Source organism: Rhinolophus sinicus, linkage group LG11, assembly GCF_036562045.2.
Source record: "Rhinolophus sinicus isolate RSC01 linkage group LG11, ASM3656204v1, whole genome shotgun sequence".
Lineage (NCBI taxonomy): Eukaryota > Metazoa > Chordata > Mammalia > Chiroptera > Rhinolophidae > Rhinolophus > Rhinolophus sinicus.
Genome location: NC_133760.1, coordinates 20,177,244 through 20,197,833, shown reverse-complemented (window position 1 = coordinate 20,197,833; position 20,590 = coordinate 20,177,244). Strand labels below are relative to the sequence as shown.

General features: G+C 46.0%; 1 protein-coding gene across 1 annotated transcript in view; it reads right to left on the bottom strand.

Annotated features, from left to right (window-relative positions):
- Positions 1–4,936: 4,936 nt before the first annotated feature.
- Positions 4,937–20,590, bottom strand: part of ZDHHC7 (zDHHC palmitoyltransferase 7) — a 29,138-nt gene continuing 13,484 nt past the window's right edge. Inside the window, exons 2-8 of the mRNA XM_019747114.2 lie at positions 20,306–20,391; positions 16,906–17,237; positions 9,573–9,697; positions 9,241–9,337; positions 8,657–8,738; positions 7,733–7,863; positions 4,937–7,075 (exon numbers count right to left, since the gene is read on the bottom strand). Of these exons, the coding sequence (XP_019602673.2) occupies positions 6,899–7,075; positions 7,733–7,863; positions 8,657–8,738; positions 9,241–9,337; positions 9,573–9,697; positions 16,906–17,220 (927 nt within the window). The 5' untranslated portion in view covers positions 17,221–17,237; positions 20,306–20,391 and the 3' untranslated portion in view covers positions 4,937–6,898. The remainder of the gene's footprint in view (positions 7,076–7,732; positions 7,864–8,656; positions 8,739–9,240; positions 9,338–9,572; positions 9,698–16,905; positions 17,238–20,305; positions 20,392–20,590) is intronic.

Here is a 20,590-nt window from a genome sequence, read left to right as displayed (position 1 = left end):
AATGCATATGTGTGCCTTCCCTAGAACATTATAGAACATTAACTCTTTACAAAACCATTCACAGCACTCATCTGTTGGCTTTTTTTCTTTTTAAGTGGTATGCTATTTCTTCCATGACTTTGTTTTGGTAGGTTTATATTTCTAGGAATTTATCCTTTTCATCTAGGTTATCCAATTTGTTGGCATATAATTGTTCATAGTAGTCTCTTAATGATTGTTTTTCCTTCTGTGGCATTGGTTACAATGTCTCCTCTTTCACTTCTGGTTTTTATTAAATCTTCACAGACCTATAACTAATACGGAGATTGAATCAGTAATCAAAAACCTCCCAACAAAGAAAAGTGCAGGGCCAGATGGCTTCACTCATAAATTCTACAAAACATTTAAGGAAGAGTTAATGTCAATCCTTCTCAAAACTCTTCCAAAAAACTGAACAGGAAAAAGCACTTCCAAATTCATTTTATGAGTCCAGCATTACCCTGATACCAAAGCCAGACAAAAACACCACAAGAAAACTGTAGGCCAATATCCCTGATGAACATAGATGCAAAAATCCTCAACAAAATACTAGCAAACTGAATCCAATAGCACATGAAAAGAATCAGACACCATGACTAAGTGGTACTTACCCTTGGAATGCAAGACTGGTTCAACAACTGAAAGTCAATTAATGTGATACACCACATTAACTATACAAAGGATAAAAATCGTGTGATCATCTCAACAGATGCAGAAAAAGTGTTTGACAAAATTCAACACCCTTTCATGATAAAAACTCTCAAACTAGGAACAGAAAGAATACCTCTGCCAGATGGGATAGAGGTATGAGGAAGAACACATTGGCAATTACAAAACAGCCATGGGATGTAAAGTACAGCACATAGAATATAGTCAATAGTATTGTAAGAACGATGTATGGTGTCAGGTGGGGACTAGACCTGTTGGTAGGATCACTTCGTAAGTTTATGTAACTGTCTAACCACTACGCTGTCCCCCTGAAACTAATATAATATTGAATGTCAACTGCACTTAAAAAATAAATATAAAAATGAAGGAAAGCACCTCAACATAATAAAGGCCACATATGAAAAGTCCATAGTTGACGTCATGCTCGACAGTAAAAACTGAAAGCTTTTCCTCTAATATCAGAAACAATGCAAGGATGCCCACACTTGCCACTTCTATGCAGCATAGTACTGGAAGTCCTAGCCAGAGCAATAGGCAAGGAAAAGATGTAAAAGGCATCCAAATTGCAAAGGAAGAAATAAAATTTCCATTTGCAGATCACATAATCTTATCTATTGAAAACTCTTAACAATTCTGCCAAAAAACTGTTAAAACTAATACATTCAGTAAAGTTGCAGAATACAGAATCAGCATGCAAAAAAAATCAGTTGCCTTTCTATACACTAACAACAAACTATCTGAAAAGGAAATAAGGAAAACAATCCCATTTACAATAGCACCAAAAAGAACAAAATATTTAGGAATAAACTTAACTGAGGAGGTGAAAGACTTGTATATTGAAAAACTACAAGTGGCTGATTGAAGAAATTAGAGAAAACACAATCAAATGGAAAGACATCCCATGTTCACAGAGTGGAAGACTTAATGTTGTTAAAATGACCATACTGGGTGATGAACACACAATGGGATATATAGATGATGTAATACAGAATTGTACACCTGAAATCTATGTAATTTTACTAACAATTGTCACCCCAATAAATTTAATAAATAAAAAAATAAATAAATAAATATTTTGATTGTGGGGGAAAAAAAAAAAAAATGACCATACTCCCAAATCTATCTACAGAGTCAATGCAACCCCAATCAAAATCCCAATGGCTTTTTTTTTTTTACAAAAATAGAAAAAAAAATTCTAAAATTCATATGGAACCACAAAAGACCATGAATAGCCAAATAAGTCTTGAGAAATAAGAACAAAGCTGGAAGCATCACCCTTCCTGATTTCAATATATATTACAAAGCAACAGTAATCAAAGACAACATATAGACCAATGGAACAGAATAGAGAGACCACAAATAAATCTATGCACATGTAGTCAACTGATGTTGGTCAAAAATACACAATGGAGAAAGGATAGTCTCTCCAATAAATAGTATTGGGAAAACTGGATATCCACATGCGAAAGAATGAAACTGGACCCTTACGCCATACAGAAAAACCAACTCAAAATGGGTTAGACTTAAGCAGAAGACCTGAAACTGTAAAACTCCTAGCAGAACACATAGGGGTTGAAAACATACCCACACAAAAACCTGCTCACAGCAGCTTTATTCATAATTGCCAACACTTGGAAGCAACCAAGATGCCCTTAAGTAGGTGAATGGATAAATAAACTGTGGTATGTCCAGACTATAGAATAGTATTTAGTGCTGAGAACAAATGAGCTATCGAGCCATGACAAGACATGGAGGAAACTTAAAGGCATATGACTAAGTGAAAGAAGTCAGTCTAAAAATGCTCCATACAACTCTATTCTGGAAAAGGCAAGACTATGAAGACAGTAAAAACATCAGTGGTTGCTGGGGGGAGGAAAGGGGGGGAGGAACAGGCAGAGCACAGGATTTTTAGGGCAGTGAGAATACTATTTGATACCATAATGATGGATCTATGTTATTATCCATGAGTCCAGACCCATAGTATGTACGACACCAGGAGCCCTAATGTGACGATGTGTCAGTCAGTGTAGGTTCATCAGCTGTAACCAACGTACCACTGTGGTGAGGATACTGATGGGTGGGGGGACAGAGGTATATGGGAGAGCTCTGGACCTTCCATTCGACTTTGCTGTGAACCTAAAACTTTCTGAAAAAAAATTAAGCGCTTTTTAAAAAGGACCAAGGAACAATAAAAAGCCTTTGGAAATTAAAGTTCTCATAGCCTGAATAAAGTATCCAGTACAAGAGTTAGAAGACCGAGTTCAGGATATGTTCCAGAAAACAGACAATAAGAGAGAAAATGAGAGGGGTGGTCCAGGAAGTGCAATGTTCATTTGTAAAAGTTACAAAAATAAAAAGATGGAGAAGATAAAAGTCCCAAAGCTGTGACACAGCACATTTGCCAGAATCAAAGAGCAGGTATCTCAGAGGGAAAAGGGCCGCCATCCATTAGCACAGGGCACCAAGGCAGATCATTGTCACATTTGAGGAATTAAGGTCTAAAAAGAAGATACTAAAAGCATCCTGAGAGTTGGAAAGAAAAAAAAAAAAAGAAAAGAAAAGCTAGGTCCCATAAATAGGAACCAGGACTTGGATCATCTCAATGGCCACTCTGGGAGGTGGAAATGACAGGGTGTTGTCTGCAGTCTGCTGAATGAAAAGTAGTGAACAGAGAATCCGCGATCTGGCAAAACCATCGACCCAAGGCGAGGGTAAAATAAGGCATTTTTCGGACAGGCTAAAATCTTGACAATTTTGGATAATGCACCTCTTCTCAAGGAACTACTATGGAATATGGATTGTACCAGATGCGGGATCCAGGAAGCCGGAGGCTGAAGGCAGGAGTCTCAGAAAGACAGCTGAGCATCGGGGGAAGCCAAGGCAGCCAGGAGCAGAAGCGGGAGTGGAGGGCTGGGGAGGGCAGGTGGAGAGAGGCTTGCTGGGGTAGAGACTGAGTGATGGATATACACTTACATTCTGCACGAGGCAATTTTATCCCTGGGGAAAGGGAAAAATTGGACATCACAGGACCCTACTTGGCTTAGCAATAAGATAGTCATAATATAAACTACATAATGAACCAAACATGGGATGTACATGTACTGGGTGAGTGGAGAGGGGCAGGGAGAGCAGGCGGTGAATCCAGGGGTAATGGGAACTCTGGGAAACCTTGTGTTCTCTGGATTGAAAATGCATCGTAGGTAGTAGAACCTTCTTCCATATTCTTCCACCTTTCCATCAGGCCTGGCAGCCAAGACATTATCTTACAGATCAAAAACTGGCTCAGCTTTCAGCTAACTGAAGCAGCCTTTATCTTTCTCCCCGTGATGTCTTTGCTTAAATTATCAGTTGGATGGATAGGGAACAATATGGTTTTAAAAGTGATCCTCAGTCAATATTGCGAGTTGCTTGCGCCTTCATGGAGCCACCTGAATGCTACTTTGGAAGCATTGTGGATTCCACAGGCATCCCGCTGTTCCCATGCTTTTCCCAGACTATCCTTCAGGATATTTTTCTCTGCTTAAGCAGCCAAACTGAAGTTATATATCATAGATTTAGCCACCTTGTTTGGGTACCATTTTCATTTTGCATTTTAATGCGAATGTCTCTGTGATGAGCCTACATAACACCCTAAATAGGAGGAATACAAATGAACATCGCAGCAAAATTCTGCCGCCACAAACAGGAACCTGCGACTTGCTGCTGGCCTAGCGTCCAGGCTCACGGATACGTCTCCGTGTCCAGGATCTTGTTTGTGCGTGTCTGAAAGGCCAGCGGCTTCCTCATGGAACAGTGTGTGTGCGACACCCCCGTGGGCGCGCACACTTGGTCATTCATATAGTTGCCCAGCAATGGGAAGAGGGCACGGTGACCCTCTTCGTGCATTTCCGGGTTCCTCAGGCACAAATATTAGACGAATTTGATGCAGTTGTAGGTAGCCAAGATTCTGGATGGAAGAGAGATTATTGTTTAAAATTGTGGTTTTTTGAAGAGCACTAAAAAATGACAGAAATGTTTAGGATAAAGCAAAGTAAGCTAATGTGTGTCCATTTAAGAGTAAAATACTAAATATAGGCAAGTGTGTGAGAGTAGTACCTGAATGCTCATCCCCTGTCATGGGCACTGGAGTTGTCTGGAGGCTTTGGAAACAGGAGAGACAGCCCAAGGGCTGGTGTTAATAAGCCAAGGAAAAGCCAGCCACCGAAAACACACTGACAATCCACCAAGCACTGGGCCATATAACCAACTGTTTGAGAACCATCAATTTGGTGACTTTATTTCATATAAAAGTTACATTGAAAGAAGAGGCTGAAAAGTCAAGTATACTTGATTTTCACATACTTGCCAAGTCTCACAGGATTCAACCACTTGGATAATTTTTTTTTATTCATGAACAGGATATACATATTAAAAGCCTCACATTGAAGCCCAATACACATGTCCAACCCAGACAACAGATGTGCAAATGAATATGCAAAACAATCTCTGGAAACTCATCTTCTCCTGCATTTTGTCCCCCTGGCTGTCACCGTCCATCTCCTAATAGCTCACACATTTCTGCAGTGACTTAGTCCATTTTAAAAACACCCTACAGCTTTGTTCAGTTGGCTGATTGTGTCTCAAGTAGGTCCCTTTAGTTTTGCATCAGCAGTGGTAGAAGCCCTGATTAGGATAGGGTATGGGGTAATTAAAAACAAAAAGAAAACGGTTCACAGATGAACAGAAAGGCGTGAAGACCAAGAGGGAAACACCAACTCTTCTCAGCGTGGGAGGCAGGCTTAAGGGAGACCCTCAGACTGTCACCAATGGCTTCCTTGTGAGTCCCGCAAAACATGTACAGACCAGGCAAGTTTAAGGCGAGTCCCCAAGGAGGGGAGCTGTTTGCTTTCTGGCATAATTTTAAGCTCTGCACCAAAGGTCCTATTTTATCACTTGTGACGTGAGCAGGGAAACAAACATAAACGATACCACCCCCCTCAAAAAAACAACATAAAAAAAACAAGCTGTTGCCATCCTTCAGATTCTCTACAGATGAGGGATACGGAGTCCAGGGCTTGTTGCCTTGCGGTCCCCTCACCATCTCAGTGATGCCCGAAGGCCAACACCTGTCTCCCTGTGTTTCATGGCTGCGGTGCCTGCCCCTCGTCCTACATACCCAGCAAGCTGCAGGAGTCTCAGGGTGCACAAAGTGAAGGCCGGCAACAGACTTTGTTCTTCTCTCACTGAGGTGCCGTTCGCACACTGCTCATTTGGCTGGGAACGAAAAGTCAGTTCCAAGACCCTCACACATTCAAGGTTTTTAAGATAAAATGAAAACAGGAGGGCAACAAAGGACCACATAGGAATGATTGTTCTTTGGATCAAGATATTCTCCAGTTTGCAATACATTCATACTGAGCCCCACGGGAGGAGGATCCCCGGGCAGCTCTCCCCGCTTCCCTGAAACGTCGGTTTCTAAAAAATAGCTTGTTTGCTGCACACAACCACTAATGATTACACTGCCTAAACGACACTTGTCAAGTTTAAAACATGTATGCACGCGCGCATACACACACACACACACACACACACACACACACACACACAGATATGCTGCAGGGTCAAAGAATGCCTCTTTTGGGGCAGTGGGCCTACGTGTACCTGATGCCGCCTTCGCTGTTCAGTGCACAGATATTTTGCAACTTCAGTGCAAAGTGTCAGAGCTAATGGAGACCAAAATGTATTTCTACGTAAACGCCCCTTCCTGACCAAGGGGTATCACAGGGCCGACAGCAACTCCCTGAAACCACTCACCGGAGAATTCTTGTTCACTGGATTGACATTTTTCCTTCATGATTGAAAAAAGCAGCTCAGTACACAGGATTTTAATAACCCATGTAATATCCCACACGACTTGTTAGAAAATGCAAAGTACTCTTAACAAAAATCTTAACTGTGCAGGAAGATAATGACATTTGGCTTCTTCGTGTGGCCACATCCCTCTCGTTGGTTGTACAGGTGAAAACTGATGACAGCATCATCATCCAGTTACCAGTTTGGAAAATCTGCAATCTGTGACTGTAAATTTATATAAAACGCTGCTTGCTGCAAGCAATTGGTTTGTGTAGGTTCCATTTGCCCTATTGGTCACAGATGAGCTATTGATACCCTTTCAGACCCCAAATAAATAACTTAAAGTCCATTCACAGGTTCCAGCACGATGACAGGGGCCTCAAACAGAGAACTCTGGGCCTCCTTTTCTGGGTCTCGTTTGCAGTCGCCTAAATCGGAAGCCAACAAAGGGGTTCATCCAGAGGAGGGAGGGGGGCCCCCCAAAGACAGACTTCATCCCTTCCCATCGTAGCCTCCGTTCCCAAGTTGGCTTCTCACTTTTCAGTCTCTCGATTTCCTAGGAGCAGAAAGAAAAGTAAGTGGGTGATAGTGCCAGCAAAACCCCCAACACATCCAAGTTAGGCCGAGCAGTTAAAACGGGGAAACGCCACCACACTGTACCGTCCCATTGCATTTGAGAACGAGGCATTTAGGGGAAGTGCGGGCTCTCCTTCCTGGTGCCAGTGCCCCCGGCCTTCATGAGCACAGGCCGGCTGTAGCCATCTGGCCACACCAATGTCAGACAGCTGGGCAGTGGCCACCAGCTAGCTGGACAGCCCACGCAGTCAGTGGTGCAGGAGGGAGCTGGTCCTCCAGGCCAGGGGCAGCCTTTAATTCATTTATTACAAATAATTGTTGAGTGCCTGCTCTAGACCTACAGCTCAAAGGCGTGAAGGCATTCAATTTCTTGCAACTCACTCGGCTGTTCCAGGGGCTAGGTCTCATAACTGGGAACCTGCCTGGCTCTGTTGACTCTCAAATCACACTGATCCCTGAAATATGCACTGCGCGTAATGACAGGAAGAACAAATACAGCGAACCTACCAGAAGTCATCAAAGCTGCCCAATTAACCTGCTGAGTTAACACACACGCACCTGCTGTTGACATTAGGTTTTCCCATTTACTCAAGCTTTCACCAAATATTAAGCAAACACGGCCGAGAACAAAGCATACCGTTTCATCATTGCATATTGAGTGGATCTGGGTGCCAAACATAACTGCAGTGAAGGTGAAAAACAGGAGACCCTCAAGGCACAGGAAGATCAACAGGATTACAGTGATTGGAGGTGAAAAATCACTGCATTCTGTGAACAGGAGAGAGGAGTTTGTGACTGCACATCAAAGCATAACGAACACCACCCCACGGCAGGACGTCAGCATGCTTAGCTCACAGTGACAGCCCCTGGGTCGCCCTCCAGGGAGAAGCTGCTCCTTTTGTAATGGGCACCTTCACTGCTCACCGAGGGACGGACAAGGTCGGCCTTTCCAAGCAAAAGTTCCCACTACCATTTCCTGGTCAGCAGTTTGCAAAGATTCCGTACTACCTGAGGTTTCTGTCAAGATTATACCTGTGTACTAAAGTGCTGATGAAAATGCAACCAAAGCCAGAGAAGGAGAGAGGCACACGTACCTCCACACGGGCGGTACACGCGGCCGTTCCCCACCCGCCCCTGGGGCAGGACGACTCTGACCGCATGTCCAAACACTTCATGCCCCTCTTCACTACTCTCACGTTCAGCCATGCAGCAGTGCTCTGGGTGATGCCAGCCAGCTAACCAGCAAACAAACACCAGGTCTGGTGGGAACAAGACTAACTGCCATCTAGTCTCAGTATTGGCAAAATACAAAGGAGGCTATTTCATACAAATTACTCATTGACTAAGGAAGAACAGTTAGATATTTGGCTTCGTTACACTAAGCAAAAAGGCAGTGTTTTAAAACTTACCCACGTTCTTTTGTTTAAAAAAGAAAAAATTAACTCCTAAAATAACTGTGAGGATTTCTTTCAAAACGGGAAAATCAGTTCTTCCTTTAAAGCTTTCCCCGCTTCACCCCGCAGTGTGACTTCCAGGAAGGTCGCACACAACCTGAACTTACCAGTCCACTGCCCTCGGACGCAGGAAATGAACTGGAGCCCACAGAGAATCAGAGCGTGGACTGAAGACAGAGCGATGTACATCTGGAACGAGGGAGAAACTGGTTACAACTGCTGAGCAATTTTGTATTTCGAGGAGCAAAGGCCGCTTAATCTTATGTTGACTCCTCCATTTCATTCGTCAGTAAAAATGTTTAGGGAAGGCGTCACTCGCGGTAGTTGACGACTGCCTGCCCAAGATCACACTGGACCAAGTAAAATAATTTTACAGAAACATATACAGTAGGAAATAAGTTCTAACACATTTCAGCAAGATCCTATTAAGAACTGTGATTCAAGGTATCGGAGGGAGAATTAAATGACACCTCCCTCCTGTTTTAGTAGAACACCTAAAACAAAGCAAGCAACATTTATCTGTTGGATGACTTCCTACCAATCACAGAACAATATTAGAATTTGAATTCGGGAGAAAAGGCTACAGAGAAACTGGTCTGATGTTAGGATAAATTTACTAGTTCCAGGCAAGATTCTAGGTAAAGAATTGAAAACTCAATATTTAAGTCATTACATAAATATTTCTACTCACAGTGAAGAGCACAAAAAATCTCTGATTCTTTTCTCCTACACAATTGTTCACCCACGGGCAGTGATGATCCATTTTCCGAATACATCTTTTGCAAATACTGAAAAAGACAGGTTTGATTTTCAGTATTCCCTACTCAGAGGGAACACAAGCCCAGGCCACAGGTCCCGTACATGGGAATTGTAATGCTGGTCAGAAGCTGCCGAGGGACACCTCCTGTTCCAGGGAAGAGGGCCCGGTACGTGCAGCGGTGGGCACTCAGGCTGCCCCAGGGAAGGGGGCCCGGTACGTGCAGTGGTGGGCACTCAGGCTGCCCCAGGGAAGGGGGCTGGTACCTGCAGTGGTGGGCGCGCTCAGGCTTGATACAGCAGCACTTTGGGCACTTGTAGATCACTTCTCCCGGCTTTAGCTGCAAACTCTCCATGTATTCTTTAGTAGCATTTCCTTTGGGTACTGCCCCCTACAGTTTAATAAGAATGTGTTTTAGTTGGGGAGACGGAAAGGTTAAAAATAATCAATAAATGTAGGAATTAGTGTTAGATTTTACATATCATAAAATATTGGTATTGCTGTAGTTGCTACTAAAGCATAATTAATATGAAAAATAACTATTACTCAGACAGGACCAGAAGTTTTATTTTCCATGAAAAATAACATGCATTAAAACGAATTCAAAATAAATGCGTCATTATCCTTCATAAACTGGTAAGTCACCTGAGTTTTTTCTAGCTAGTGCAAGACACACCAGAGGCAGGCTTTGCTGGTTAAGCCAACTCAAGGGCAGCTGATTGTCCTCAAAGGATGCCAGTACGTTCTGTTGACACCACTTCCCTATCGGCCCATTCTAATGGGCAGGGTTGGCCTGATAACACTGCCCACATGGTTTCCTATCAGCTGCCGCAGGGGAACATTGAACAAAACAATCTCACAAAGGAGGTGATCTCGTGTTTTCATATGTAATGCCTCTGTGACTGCCAACCTACTCAAGAGCACACATACTGAAATCTGGAAATCTGGGAAGCGTGGCCCCAGTACCCAACCCAACTCCAAGTCTGGAATGGGGTTGGGTTGTAACAGTACGCTACGCATGCCCCAAGTGCTGGGGGAGCTGGGGACAGACGAGCAATGAGGAAGCAATGGGAGGGCCAGTTAGGGAAATGTGAACTGGTGGCAGGAGGCAGAGCGCTGATGGCCAGGTGTCATCCCCACAGAACCACGTAGGCGGGAGGCCAGATGCAGGGAAGTGAGGCCTGTGCAGTGGGCAGTGAGGGCCTGAGTGGGCCTGCTCTTTGGGCAGTGGAGACACGCCTGAAACACATGTTTGGAAGATGATTCTGGGCGCGGTGGCATGGTGGACTAAGCGACCTGACTAGAGTGGATGGCGGGGGGCTGGGGGGATTGTTCTAATGTCTCAACATAGGGAACAAGGTCTATATCCCATTTCTTACCCCCTTGGGGCCTGTACTTCATGCAGAAATGCACATTTTTGGAGAAGGAGCCCCACTGAGCCAGTAGGATAGCAGGCCAGGGGTACAGTAATAAAGAAGCATAAGGAAAAGCAGCACGAGGAGACGCAAGGGCGGGAACTAAGAGCCCTGGGAGCCTGAGGAGGTGGAGGGGAAAGGGATGGCAAGGGGCTCCCGGGCTGACCAGCAGGAGCAGCACTGGAGCTCTTTAAAGCCTGCGCGTGCAGGCTGGACACGGGAGCCAGCTCCAAACCGCTGCAGGGTGAGAGCTGACACCCAACATGAAAGAGGTCTGCAGGCAAGTGTGCCGCAGTCTGAAGACTGAGGACCCCCGGCTCCAAGGCCCCCAGTGAGCCAGCCGTGGAGCCCCATCACCAGCAGGAAGTAAGGCCTCCAGGAGGTGCCCTGGGGAAGTGGGGACAGGAAGGACTTCGGGCAAAATGCGAATGTTTCCTTCCAGCTCTCCACTAGAGTTGACTTCCTCCAAACAAGCATCAGGCAGTTTCATCGTCCTGACATGGGGAAGCTGTCGTGGTCAAGGTCCTAGCGTTTTGCAACATTCAAAATGTCTCCTTAAGTAGGTAAAAAAGTTAAGGGTTTACATTCTTGTTGTGAACATTTAAATCAGAATGGTGGCTACAACACTTTACTTAATTTACATACCAGAATTTGGAGTCTTTCACGTTTCCTCCACAAATCCAGTCTTAACACTGTTATGGTTTTACAAAATACCACGATGTTGTATATATACTCCTGGTGACAGTTCAGCGTGACACACTTCCATATGAAGAAGAAATGGGCCAGATTTAAAATTCCACACACCTGGGGCCGGCCTGGTAGCTTAGGTGGTTGGAGCACCGCGCTCCTAACGCCGAGGTCACCGGTTCGATTCCCACAGGGGCCAGTGAGCTGCGCTCTCTACAGCTAAGATTGTGAACAACAGCTCTCCCTGGAGCTGGGCTGCCGTGAGCAGCGGGAGGTTCGCTTGAGCTGCTGTGTGCTGCCGTGGGCTACCGTGTGCTGTCAAGAGCGGCCGGTGGCCAGCGTGAGTGGTGGGCAGCCAGCGTGATTAGCAGGTGGGCTGCTGTGTGCTGCAATGGGCTACCGTGTGCTGCCATGAGTGACCGGTGGCCAGCATGAGTGGCCAGCAACCCTCGTGAGCTGCGGTGGGCTGCCACGGGCTGCTGTGTGCTGCTGTGGGCTACCGTGTGCTGCCATGGGAGGCTGGTGGCCAGCGTGAGTGGCCAGCAACCATCGTGAGCTGCTGTGGGCTGCCGTGGGCTGCTGTGTGCTGCCATGGGAGGCTGGTGGCCAGCGTGAGTGGCCAGCAGCTGGTGAGAGCTGCTGTGAGTTGCGGTGAGTGGCCGACCGACTGCCTCAGCCAGGGGAAGTGCAAGGCTCATAATACCAGCCTGGGCCAGGGAGCTGTGTTCTACACAACTAGACTGAGAAACAACGGCTTGAACTGGAGTGGGGGGTGGGGGAGGCGGAAAAAGGGGGGAAAAGAATTATTAAAATTCCACACACCTTAATTTTTATGAGACACACATGTACTCTTTCAGAGTGTTAAAAAAAAAAAAAAAGTAATAGAATACCCTCCTTCTAGAAAGCAGAACACCCTAACACCACCCACTGTTTTAGGAAATCGCTTATGACTTCTTTCACTGAAGAAAGCTGTGTATTTCGAAGGGGCAGCCACAAACAATCGTTAGGTGATAGCGACTAGAGACCCACGCCGGTGTGTAAGGCGTTTTCTGGTGCCAGGCATTGCTTTTTGTTGCTCAGGACCCTGGGTAGGCATCGAAGCTCCTCACGGCCATGTCTCCTCAAGGCTTCAAGACGGATTTCCTCGAGGCCCTGCAGCCCATGACATACACTTTGATTCTGAGTCTTTCGAGGTGTGCTTTCACAGACCAGACACCAAGCAGAAGGGCTGGCCCGGGCTTGGCTCGTACTACCAGTAGCCGGCTCTGTTCACAGTCCACCTCCCTGCTCAGCACCAGGGTCCTGGCCAGGTCATATCAGGAAGAGTGCCCGTTGCTTCCCCACCAGCCACTCTTCATTCCATCAAAACAAACCTTCCAAATAGCTGAGGTACATTCCTTAAGCTCACATTTGTATTTGGACCATTTTCAGGGGATGTTTTTCCTAAGCCGCACCTGGCATGTGTCCTGCCCATCTTCCCAGGACTGCGTCCCAGCATCAGGCCGCCTCAGGGCTGCTTCCTAGCCCAGAGAGCCCCACCACGCCCCGTTTGCACAAAGTGCTCCTCAAGGCGTTTGGATTTCCTGCTGCCTCCTCTAGCGCCTGATCGCACACCCTGCCCTCATCTACCGCTAATCCACCATGGAAAAGGAAACCAGATACCCACGCTTAGGAAAAGGGCCGTCAACTACGTCATATCCAGGGAAGTGACACTTTTCAAAGCACATTTTCTTTCTTTTTTTCTCATATACTTTCTTCTTTAACCAGCCAGCCCCATCTCTCCCCACACACCCCACTGCCAATTCCCTGTCGTGCATTCTGGATCCCCAGGACCTAACCAAGGAAAAGTTACAGGGCTTTCCCCTATAGCTCCCTATTGATTTATGGGAAACACAGGGGATGAGGAACATGCTAAAATACGCACAGGGATGTAAACTGAAAATTCCAGAGTAGGAGGAAAGCCATGAGACAAAGACGATTTCTTCAATTTAAAAATCCCAAGAGAAAAAGAGAAAGGGGACCACAGAGATTAAGAGAGATATAAGAGACACATCAACCAACCACAAAGTACAGACCTTATTTGGATCCTTATTCAAACAAGACGAATGTGAAACAACTGAAGACAACTAACGAAATCTGAACCCTACGTGGACAGGGAGTAAGGAATGATTCCGCTGCTCCACGTGACCTACTGGCATCATGGCTCTGCTTTTACACAGAAAAGCCCTTACTTTTTAAACACAAATATTTACAAATAAAGTTTTATAGTATCTGAGATTTATTTCCAAATACTCTGGGAAAGGAAAGAGAGGGAGTTAGGTGAGGGTGTCTCTGAAGAAGACTGACCATGAGGTGGTAACTGGGGTTCGTGACACTGTTTTCTCTCTATTTCTGTATGTGTTTGAAATGTAAGACTAACAAAAAGCAGGGGCTTTGGAGACAGATAAATCTTGTTCAAATCCCAACTCTATCTCTTACTAGCTGTGGGGTCTTGTTTTCGGATATGGCTTTACCACCCACCTCTTCCAGGTGCTGGAGGATTAAAGAAAGAATGCCAGGTTACCTGGAACAGGACCAGTGGCTCCTCAAAGGGAGCCCTTCACTGGATAATCGGCAAATACCTGCTGAGAAGGCTGATGAAAATAAAAGGGTAGGGGCTTTGGGTGAGGGCCTGGGGGCTCTGGGGTAGCGAGTGGCCCCTTTTCAATCAGTCGGTGTCCCTTCACAGTTTTAAGTTTTCAGTGTTTCCGAATGTTAAGACTGCTGAAAGTCTCATCTTCCGACAGTAGAGCTTGTTGTTTTATTATCGAATCTCTGCTCCATCGAATGTCATGGACCCATCTTCTTTCCTATTCCTCAAAGTACCAATGACTTTTCTCAAGTAACAACCAAACCCAAAGCTAGTAAAGACTGGCTTGGTCCTACTGGTTTAATAGGATGACATGAAGTCCCACTGGGATATCGGCCCTGCCCTGGGGTGGCGAGATGGTTCTAATTCAGCCCAGACTATACGCTGAGACGGTAAAGCCGTGCTCTATAGAGAGAAGAAAGCAAATTCCCTGTTGAGAGGACAGAGTGGACACCTGACTCTGCTGGGCCACGAAATCTCTTCTTTAGGAATGTGGATTTGGAACTTAACGATTCCCATTCTAGCTGGTCTGCGGGGGCTACTGTTGTTCACTGGGCGGCAGGGAGAGCGAGGTCACTGAGAAAGACAGGATGCGCAGGGACATTCTGAGAAAGCCCGAGGGGCCTGTCCATCTCTCTCCTCACTCTGCCTAACAGCGTCCACATCCCAATTCTGTAGCCTGCCAGGGTTCTTGGCGGGATTTTTGCCCTTGGGTTCCTCAGTGGTTTCTGTCACTTGCCACCTGAGTCCTAATATGTAGCACGGCTGAAACAGTGACATCTAAATAGACAAAGGACTTGAATGGACAGTTGTGTAAAGACATAGGAATGGCCAAAAAGCACATGAAAAGATGCTCAGTGTCACGAGGGAAATGCAAATCAAAACCACAGTGAAATACTTCACACCCACTGGGGTGCCTGTGATAATACAAGACGAACAATAACATCAGGAGGCGGAGAAACTGGTCCCTCATGCACGGCGGGTGGGAACATAAAGTGGTGCAGCCACTGTGGAAAACAGTCTGGCAGTTCCTCAAACAGCTAAACGTAGAGTTACCATGTGACCCAGTCATTCCACTCCTAAGTATCTGTCTACCCAAGGGAAGTGAAACATACGCATAAGTCTACACGAAAACTTGTCCACAGATGTTCATGGCAGCAATATCCATAACAGCCCCAGGTGGAAACAACCGAAATGTCCATCAACTGATGATCTCCATAAACAAAATGGGGTCTAACCATCCAATGGAATATTATTCAGCCATAAAAAGGAATGAGGGTCTGACACATGCTACAACATGGATGGACAATGAAAACCTTATGCTAAGTGGAGGAAGCCAGATGTAAAAGGCCACATATTGTATGATTCCGTTGATATGAGTGGTCCAGAATAGGCAAATCCACAGAGACAGAAAGTAGATTAGTGGTTGCCTAGGGCTGGGAGAAATGGGGGGACTGGGAGTGATGGCTAAAGGGTGCAAGGTTTTTTGGGGGGGATAAAATGTCTAAAATTGATGGTAATAATGATTGCACAACTCTGTGACTTACACTGAAAATCAGTGAACTACTCGTATACACTTTCGAAGGATGAATTCTGTGGTGTATGAGTTAAGTTTCAATTGAAAAAGTCTGGCACCCAAGATCTCACCCTTCTCCTCTTCCTGGGTACCGCCTCCCTCTCAGTCTCCCATATGAGACTCTCTGCTGTGAGGCAACAAGCAGAATGAACATGCCCACCAGGAACAGAGGCGGCGTCCTGCACACACTTTCTCCTCACCACCTCATCTCCCCCAGCTCCTCCTGGGGCTTCCTGTACAAGTTTTGAGGCCTTTTTCCAGCAGAGGAGAGGGGGTGGGTGCAGGAGCTGGGCTGCCAAGGAGCGAGGGACGACGATACTTGGTAGAAGAAACAAACACACTCTGATGAGGAACCTCAGCCTGGTCAATTCTCCTTCCCCCACAGCCCCCCCTTCCCCTGTGCACTCTCGTAAGTGGGGACCATCGTATGGAGGTGATCCCATCACCAAAGTGCCTATAAAGGATGGACCCTGCCTGGTTTTCAACATCTAGGAAGATGGTCGACACTAACAAAGCTTTTCCTACACTGAATATTTGAGTAGAAATCATTACTCTGGCTCCTATCCCTGTGACAGTACTCTCTGTGGCCTGAGTACCTGATGTGTGGTGTTTCTGCTGCAGCAAGGAGAGGGGACAGAGACACACAGGGCTCAGGAGCAGGGTTTGGTACCCAGAGGGAGGCTGTGCTGTGTAAAAGGAAAGGAGAAGAGAGTCCTTTAAAAATCTCTGCGGGATATCTGCTTGGGTTACGGTCAAAGACTGCACAATCAGGTGAGGCCACGAAACCACGGGCAGACTTAGCTTCCGAGCTGTCCCCTAAGTGCTGCTCCCATCTGCCCATCTGGTTGGGTCTGTAATACTGTACTGGGCCTAAGACCTCTACTAGGGGCTTAGAAATGAGAGCTAACCTTCAGTCCAGAGAAGTTCAATTAGTTACTTGTGGTCAAAAGGCAACTGAAGAGATTAGTACAGTGATTAAACCTAGATCCCAGATTTCTGAGCTTTCAGTCCATTCGTTAGAGAAACAAAATATTTAAACTAGGAGGGATTTTAGAAATTAGTGCAATCTCTCCCTGTGAATAAACAGCCCATTGGGGATATTTTTCATTAACATACCATGATACCGCGTTTATTTGAGCGATGCTTATTTTTTTTGCAAAAATGCCACAAGCCTGTATCCGGGAATTACTAAAAACCTGAGGTTCCAGGAGCAAGCAGTCCCTCGCCATATGGTGTGTGGTGTCACCCTAGGCCGGACACGAGAAAAATCCCGCGAGACAGGGAGTACTCACGGGGTCGGTGAGCATGGTTCTCAGGTGAGAAGACAGGGCGAGCACCGCTAAGCAGTTAAAAACGACCCCATTGACCACGGAGTACCAGAAGTCTTTGGAAGGCAGCAGCATGACGAACGTCACCACGAAGTCTGCATAGACGACCAGAAGCCACGTCATGACGGCGCAGATCATGCCGCAGCCGTCGCGGATGAACCAGACCCTGTCGGCCACATCAGCCTCGGAGGAAGAGGAGGACGAGGAGTCATAACTGTCATTTTCCGTCAGGAGCGGATGGTGTTCGACATCGCGGAGCCGGTGTCCTGATGACGGCATGGTTTCCCCGACGCGCCCTGGAGGGGATTGGACACAGAGCTCATGAGGCTCCCAAGGAACACACCGTCCCCTAAGGCTGGCTATGTCCCCCCTAGGGGACAAATGGACAAAGATAATGAAAAGAACAAGCCAGAGGCGGAATCACAGAACCCAAGTGCCCACGCCGCGGTGGACACGAAGCTTTCCCACCGCTGCCATCCACTGCCCACGCGTCCCGGGCAGCCGCATCTGTCTGTGCTGGGGCTCACCGTACACCTGACAGCTCTCGCACACACAGACCACCGGCACGATGGAATGGTGATGAAAACATGACTGTTTCTCTGCTCACTCATATGTTGGCCTGCAAGACACTGAGCTCCTCGTTCCTACCTGGCCTTTCTCAATGCGCTTCTCCGTTTCCTTTCTCCCTCGTTTTAACTCTGGTAACATGGGATCATGTTTTTGATGCAGGCTCCCATTTTTAATCTCTATCTTCTTCAACTCTATACTGTTTCTAGAATGCCTTTCCTCTCTATTTTAATATTCTAAACTTTCCTTCACTCTTTAATCCAGTCTTTTCACCCCTTTCCTGTATTTCCTAAAGTCACCGATACCCGGTAATATAATAGGGTCCAACCAAACAAAAGAGAAACTTGCACTTTTCCTAGTAACTTGTTTTGCTGCTTCTTTAAACATACGACCTTCTCTTCTCAGGGTTTGATGTAAGAGTACTAATACTCGTGATAAATAATGACAAGGGAAATGAAGTCAGAGCTCATTTGGCCTCAGTGTTTGTACAAGGGATAGAAAACAATGACAGCTTTTTATCAAAGGACCCAGGTGCTTCCTCAGCGCAGGCACGCTGCTCATCTTTCAAACAACAGAGCCAGAGACCCTCCCCGACGTAAAGGAGCAGGAGTGATGAGGGCGAATGCTCTTGGAATCGGCTGCAAGTGGTGACTAGCACAGTCTTTCGAATCTGGGCGTTTTTCTCTTAAGTGCAACTGGAGCACAGTAATTATCAAAACATTTAATGAATGAATGAACCTCCTAATGAGAGTCCATTCTACAAATATTTTGCAGAATTCCCTCTCAATTTAAAAATACTGACTGGTACAAGAGAGAAATTGTTCCCCATGGTCAGTAAAAGAACCCTGCTCTTAGATCAGACAAAAATAGCTTTAAAAATTTTTTTTTAGTGAAATAGAAGAAACAAAGACAAGAATTTGGGGAGGCCTCAGCCAGCCATTCTTAGCTAGCACTTACTGAACCCGATATCACCCAGATTTGTCTGCCCTCCTTCCCCTGCAAACACCTCTACTGAGTCCATTCTCTCTAACCCCACTCTCCCTGTAGTGCCTAATGTTTCTCTCTTCCAAGCAAGTCATCCCCAAAAAACAGTTCTCTTTCCTCTGAGGGGCACTTAGAAAAGGGTCTCTGAACGTCAGACATGACTATTTAGAGAGGATACAACTGGTTCTGCCTATACCACTGTAAACCTGATTCTGTCAGGGGCCGAGAGAGTACCTGGAAGCTTCTCTACTGCCCTTGAACTATCAGGGCACATTCATCAGTTCTCCTTGCAGTGCAGTTACCACTTTCTACCATAAGCGAGCTTCTGTGTCTCCCTCCCTGACTGCCAGCGCCGCAATATGGAGGGTCTCTCCCTGTGCTCCCTTTCAGTCCCGGCATGCTGTTGGCAAGTATCTGTTTGTTTATAGACAGACGCAACAACAAGAAATTGCACCGCTCTCAGATTTGAACAGTTTCCTCGTGATTTCCATACGAGTTTCTAAGTGAATCATAACTGCACATCAAGACCTTAAGCTGAAAATTTCCTCCGACCAGAATCCTTTTGCTTTCTGCTGACTCCTCAGTAGGGTGCTGTCTATGAGAAACAGGTGCTTGCTTGCTGGGCAGTCAGGTGTTACGTTGCACAGCCACATGTCCAGGGACAGACTAGCCTTTTGTCAGAGTACAACACTTGTGCAGTCTGAGTTCCTGCCAGAAATCAGGCCCCTGAACGTCTTCTAAAGGCATGAATAACCTTCCGGTTAAGGTCCTGGTGAGAACTGCCAGACAGCGCAGGACACAGCCCTGTGGTGGCATGCAGGCCTCTGCTGGGGGTGCAGACGGCAGGTCTGTTTGTGCAGGAAGAGCAACCACAAAGACACCACCCAATGGCGTGGTAGAACATTCCCAGGAGTGCATATTAGGATGCTGGTACACAATGCTCCTGAGCTTCAGAGCCAAATTCGTAACATCCACTAGAAGACAAAGGGAAAACCATCTGACACCCAGAAGTCTATTTTCAAGAAAGCCATCAGCGGACACGGCAAGGTTAGGCTGGACGGACGCATTCAAATTCTGTCATAAACTGCACGAGCGTTCCGCTGAGTCACTGTATTTACACTTCATTAATGCAACAGGAAGGGAGGGGAGGAAATGAAGAAACAATTCCTTTACTCTGTACTGATATAAAAATACTGGGAACACGAGAGCCATGGCACGGCAATATGCAAAGCAATATTAAAAAGGACACACTCAGGGTAGGGCTGCAGTCTTATTCGTCACTGAATAACAAAATCGCTATCGATTTAATACTCCTGTAGATCATTTCTGGGAGAAACCCGAAAGCGCTATGCATTGACCGCGGGCCAAGCAGATGTCACATCATCATTTTCCTACTTGACTGACCGATTTACTGAGATCTTTGTCTGCACTCCTGTACCTAAGCTGTCTGTCCTCATGTGAAACAAAGCCCCGTTTCCCAGAACATGAAAAGCTGCACTGCAGACCTCCACTATTTAAGGTGACAACCACACAAGCAAAACCTTGCCATTACACTTACACTTGACATTCACCTCATCTTGTAACACTTGCTAATTAACTTCTCAGGTCACTTCGGACCGCCCCCCTCTGGAGATACAGCGTCCCTGTAGGACAGGCAGGAAGCGAACCAATGACAAAAGGTGGAGAGAAAGACTTCCCTGTGGCTGCTGGCCTCTTGTACTGTCCATATTGCCTTCTCAATAGTATAGCATTAGTGTCAGCTGTCAGAAAGGAAGCAGTGATTTTACTCCTCAATAAAGAACCACACTCTTACCTCACAACTGATTTCGAAACATTACTTGAACATTTTGCGCCTTTTCTTCAGGATCTTAAGGTGCATGCTGTCCTATGTGATAGGATCTGAAAGACAAGAAAATCTGATTAGAAAAGTTTCTTATTTTATAATTTCTTAGGGTATGATTAATTTTTGGAGCGTATATAACCAGCGTAACATTTTACACATAAAGTTCTGTTATTGAGAACTACCCCTTTTTTTTTTTTTTGAGAACTCCCTGTAACTATAAATCATTACTCCCCTAAGGTTTCATTGCTAGTAAAT